At 46.1% G+C, this 4,731-nt stretch overlaps 2 protein-coding genes across 2 annotated transcripts in view; one reads left to right on the top strand and one right to left on the bottom strand.

The window, feature by feature from the left end:
* Window positions 1–723: 723 nt before the first annotated feature.
* LOC113213594 (zinc finger protein 330 homolog) lies at window positions 724–3,091 on the top strand. The gene is made up of 7 exons (XM_026432705.2): window positions 724–931; window positions 1,039–1,058; window positions 1,319–1,469; window positions 1,554–1,785; window positions 1,866–2,030; window positions 2,117–2,212; window positions 2,292–3,091. The coding sequence occupies exons 1-7, from the start codon at window positions 812–814 to the stop codon at window positions 2,426–2,428; spliced, it is 921 nt and encodes a 306-aa protein (XP_026288490.1). The 5' UTR covers window positions 724–811; the 3' UTR covers window positions 2,429–3,091.
* An 18-nt stretch (window positions 3,092–3,109) lies between these two features.
* The window catches only part of LOC113213601 (thyroid peroxidase-like), a 3,996-nt gene continuing 2,374 nt past the window's right edge, over window positions 3,110–4,731 (bottom strand). The window contains exons 3-5 of the mRNA XM_052276979.1: window positions 4,130–4,346; window positions 3,706–3,944; window positions 3,110–3,422 (exon numbers count right to left, since the gene is read on the bottom strand). Coding sequence (XP_052132939.1) covers window positions 3,134–3,422; window positions 3,706–3,944; window positions 4,130–4,346 — 745 coding nt within the window. The 3' untranslated portion in view covers window positions 3,110–3,133. The remainder of the gene's footprint in view (window positions 3,423–3,705; window positions 3,945–4,129; window positions 4,347–4,731) is intronic.

Here is a 4,731-nt window from a genome sequence, read left to right as displayed (position 1 = left end):
CCAGTTGTGGCTGAGGGCGCCTGGAGGGTAGGCGGGCCCGCACTACATACTCGCCGTACGCCCGCGGCCGTACCCAGTGAGTGGGTGACCCTGGGATGAGTTGTGGCTGAGGGCTCAGTTGTGGCTGAGAGCGCCTGGAGGGTAGGCAATCCATTCAAAAGCTGCTCTTCGTGTTTGGGGCCCCCTGGGCCCCATTGCGTTGGTTTTTACGCATCCGGGGCCTTTCGGCTCGTCACGGACTATGTGCAGTGCATGTCCTTACCTTCTGGTTACTTCCTGAAGGCTTTGGATTTCATATTACCCGAATATTGGTGTTCTATAGTCGGGTCGGATTAAGCTGACTCTGGCCGCCGGGTTTGTGGCCACAATTTTGTGGCCACAAGTAGGGACGTAAAATACTATACATCTTCCTATGCTTCAGGCTCTTGCTCTTAACTTTAAAACGCACTTGACATCTTGCCTCGCGTTGACTAACATAATGAGCAAAACGGTCCGCTTTTGACATGTCATTATAACATTTTGTGACAAGTTTGACTAAAAAACCTGAACGCTAACTCTGTATTTTTGCCCAGGACATTTTTTTCTTCTTTATTTTCGGATCACCATCTTTTCCACGAGGGATTAGAGTTGCAGAATGTATTCTGGACTGGACTCTGGGGGAGGTGGAGGGTGGGGACGGGGAGGGAGCGGGAGAGGAAGAGGGGGAAGGAGGGAGAGGGGAGGGGGAGGAGCCATCAGCCATCAGCTTTCGCTGTCGTTGGACGTGTCGCGCTGTGCAAACTGCTGTAAAATCTGCCCTAGCAGTTGAAAGATGCCGAAGAAAAAGACTGGACAGCGGAAGAAGGCAGAGAAGCAGAGGATACGACAGAAGGAAATTAGATCAGCGAAGGAACATGTTCCTCTCGCCAAATATCCGTGCAATGCTTCCATGGTACGTCGACACGAGTGTTCGTTTGAGGTTATGTTTTCGGTGGAATCTAATTTCGATCGTCTTGATTTGAGTAAAATCTATAATTCTGACCCAATTTTTTGTTTCAGGAATGCGACCGATGTGAACGGTGAGTGGAGTAAGAGCTGTCATTAATGTCTGATGTGGAAAGAACATTTACCTAATGCTTTCCTGAGAGACCTTGAGACTTTGATTAATTTTTAGATTTTTATTGTTATTTAAATTTTTATCCAGCCTTGGCTCAAACAAATTTATATTTGATAGGTTTTACTTTTTTTGAAAATATACTTGTGTTACTTGCGTTCATAGCTTACCATTTGAAAAAAAAACCTTAGCAAATTTACATACAACTTGTCTTTTATTTTTTAGCAAACAGAAAAATAGAGCGTTTTGCTACTTCTGTCAGAGTCTTCAAAGGCTTCCTCAATGTGCTCAATGTGGAAAAGTCAAATGTATGCTGAAGACTGGAGACTGCGTTGTGAAGCATCCAGGGCAGTTCTCTACGGGGATGGGCATGGTGGTTAGTATTTTGTAGCACTACTATATTGTTCTTAATGATGTAAAACCAATCAAAATAATGATCTTTCACCCTTGACTCTTTTAGGGAGCTATCTGCGATTTTTGTGAAGCTTGGGTATGCCATGGTCGGAAATGTTTGAACTCCCATGCTTGTATCTGTCCATTGCAAGACGCAGTATGTATTGAATGCGAGAGAGGTGTGTGGGATCATGGTGGTAGAATGTTTCAGTGCTCATTTTGCACAAACTTTCTCTGTGAAGATGATCAATTTGAACACCAAGCTTCTTGTCAAGTCATTGAATCTGAAAACTTAAAGTGTAAGTTAGTGGAAATCAAAAATTTTCATTTTTTAAAATTGCGTACTCTAAAACTACTTTCTGTTAACTTTATCATACAGGCCAATCTTGCAACAAACTAGGTCAATATTCTTGTTTGCGATGCAAAGTATGTTACTGTGAAGATCATGTGCGTAGGAAAGGGTTCAAGTATGAGAAGGGCAAAGCCATTCCATGTCCGAAATGTGGCTATGATACATCACAAACTAAAGACCTCAGCATGTCCAGTAAGTTTGCTCATTGAAGCATTTTTGAAATAATATTTTTTGTATCATTAAGAGTTTTTGGTTAAATATATTCTTCAATCTTTCAGCCCGTAGCCATAAATTTGGTCGGCAAGGGTTCAATGATGGTGACGAGGACGATGATGGTCCATCTTATGGGTATTATGGATCTCATAGCTATGGAGGTATGTAGAAAAACAACCTTTTATTAGTTTCTCTTCTTTTCTCAATGGTTCCTTCTAACTCTCTGTCTCCCCTGTGCAGATGATGATGATGAAGATGATTCTGATGAGTCGGATGGCTCCTACACTGATTCAGATGATTCTGATGATGATGAAGATGATGACTCTGAAGACGATGAGGATGAAGAGAAAGAGAAAAAGAAAGATGATAAGAAATAGGTAACACCCACACTTATTTGAAAAACGCAAGTATGTTTGTGAAGGATGATTATGAGACTGCCTTCAGTACTGTATCACTGTCCTGGGGTGTTGTATGTTGTGAATCACAATTTCCATTCTCTTAAGTTCCATCTTGTGTTTTCTATAGAGTAAGGTCATTTGTTGTGTTAAACTACAAGCAGGAACACGGCTGTGATAATCATAGCACAGGAAAAAAATACCACCAGATGAAATATTTTTTTTTTTGAACCAAGCATCAATATTTGAATTGTCTTTACCTGGTTTGATTGAAATCACATTGCCCACATCTATGTCTGTCAGATGTCCGTGTGATTGCTATAGTTTCTCTTTCCATGGCTGAAGGCTCATGCGAGGAAGCTCTTTGAGATTCGAACAGTAAACATATGGGTTTCTGAAAAGAGAGAATAAACATTGTTATTCAAGGCGACTACCTCAATTCCAAAGATGTTTTGTAAATAAGATTTCAAAACATGTTCTTAAATTTAATAGTGTGGGCACCCGGCTTGATGCAGCTCCAATGAGCATTATCGCATAAAATAATGTTATAAAATTATATGATTATATTTAATTTTATAATCTAATTTAAAATTTAAAATTTTATGTTATATTTTATTATGGTAATTAAATGATGAAATGATTCAATTTGTCGCCTTGTCTTGAGTCTTTTCACCGTCGACGCTTTGCTCACCGCTTGGCGTGCCTGCGCTCCATGGGACGGGCCTGGATGGTGCGGACGCCGACGGCGGCGTCGCAGACGAGCCTGGCGAGGGTGGCCTTCCTTAGCTCGGCGAGCTGCGCGGCGCTGAAAGAGCCCGCCTGGCCCGCCTCCTCGTACCAGTAGCGGTCGCCCCGCCGGAGGTGGCGGAAGGTGCGACCGATGATGCAGCTGAACGTGGGCCCCACCAGGCCGCCCGACGACGCGCCAGGGCGCTCTGCGATGCCCGCCGACCAGAGGTCCACGTCGTCCGGCTGCCTGCGCGAAGGACGAGAACCAGGGCAGCGGCCCAGTGGTCAAGGGTGTCCAGTAAATGTATTAATAATGAAAACAAGTAAATGGCGAAAACTTCAGTTTCAGGTAGGAATTTTAAAGTCTGGAATTTTTTCGGAAAATTTCAAAAATATTCCAGAAAAAGTTCGAAAAAATTTAAAGGAAATTAGCAGACTTTTCTAAAAAGAAAAGGAAAAAACAATTCCCAGAAAGACTCATTTGGGAAAATTGAAATTTCTTAGTTCCAGTAATGTAGAGGACGACCTACTCGAAGAGGTCGGCCAGCAGCTCGGCGGTGGCGTTGCCGACGACGACGGCCAGGTCTGGCCAGGTGCGCGCGGGCGGCAGCCCGCACAGCTGGCGGTAGTGGTTGTAGGAGGGCACGCCGTGCTCGCGCGCGCGCGCCAGGTTGATGGCTGCCAGGTCCTTGCCGAAGGAGCGCGCCGGCGGCTGGAACAGGTGGTCGCGCACCTGGGCCGTCACCTCGGCGTCCATCGGGCTGGCGGCCTGAAGAGGGCGAGAAAATCAATTATTGTTTGGAAAAAGAAATTGCATCAAAAAACTTTATAAAAAAATCAAAAGAAAAAATTAGAAGAATTTTTTTTTTCAAAAGTTTTTTTTTTTTTTTTTATCAAAGAGAATTTTTTTTCAAGTTAGTATGAAAGCAGTTGTTTCAAACTTCAACATAATACCTGGCCGGCCATGCCGAGCAGCAGCTGGTCCAGCCAGCCGTGGCGCCGCAGCGGGAAGGGGCGCTGCAGCGCAGCGAACAGCGGCATGTCGCCGAGGAGGCGGTGCTGGGCGTCGCGCCGCTCGAGGCGGCCCGGCAGCAGCGAGTGGCCGAAGCGGAACGCGGCCGTCGCGAAGGCGTCCGGGATGGAGGCGTCCAGGGAGCCGTTGTAGGCCTCGCTGGTTTATGGGTGTGGGGGGAATGTCGTTGTGGGAGGTGTCGGAAATCACAGTTCCAATGAGAAAATTTGAAAAAAAAAAACGACACTTTAGCATATTTTGAAAACCTAACAACAACACGCTATTTTAGAGTGTTATTTTTTTGTCAAATAGTTTCGTTTTAAACTTGGCGCCAGCCAGTGCGCGGGGCCTTGCCATTGGTCCGCGGGACGCCCCCAGCATCACGGGGGTTGCCACGGCGACCCGCCAAACGCTGGACCAGTAGTAGTGGGGGGTGAGTCCGTGCGATGCGCAATACTGCTGCGTGCGCGACCCGGCCGTCAGGGGCGGCCAGGAGGTGGACGGGACGGCGGCGCCCTGGACTCGCGGCTGACAGCTCCCCCCC

The sequence above is a fragment of the Frankliniella occidentalis genome, unplaced genomic scaffold (assembly GCF_000697945.3).
Source record: "Frankliniella occidentalis isolate FOCC.00 unplaced genomic scaffold, Focc_3.1 Scaffold9, whole genome shotgun sequence".
NCBI lineage: Eukaryota > Metazoa > Arthropoda > Insecta > Thysanoptera > Thripidae > Frankliniella > Frankliniella occidentalis.
Note: the sequence above shows the minus strand (reverse complement) of the source record. Positions and strands in the feature narration are given on the sequence as shown.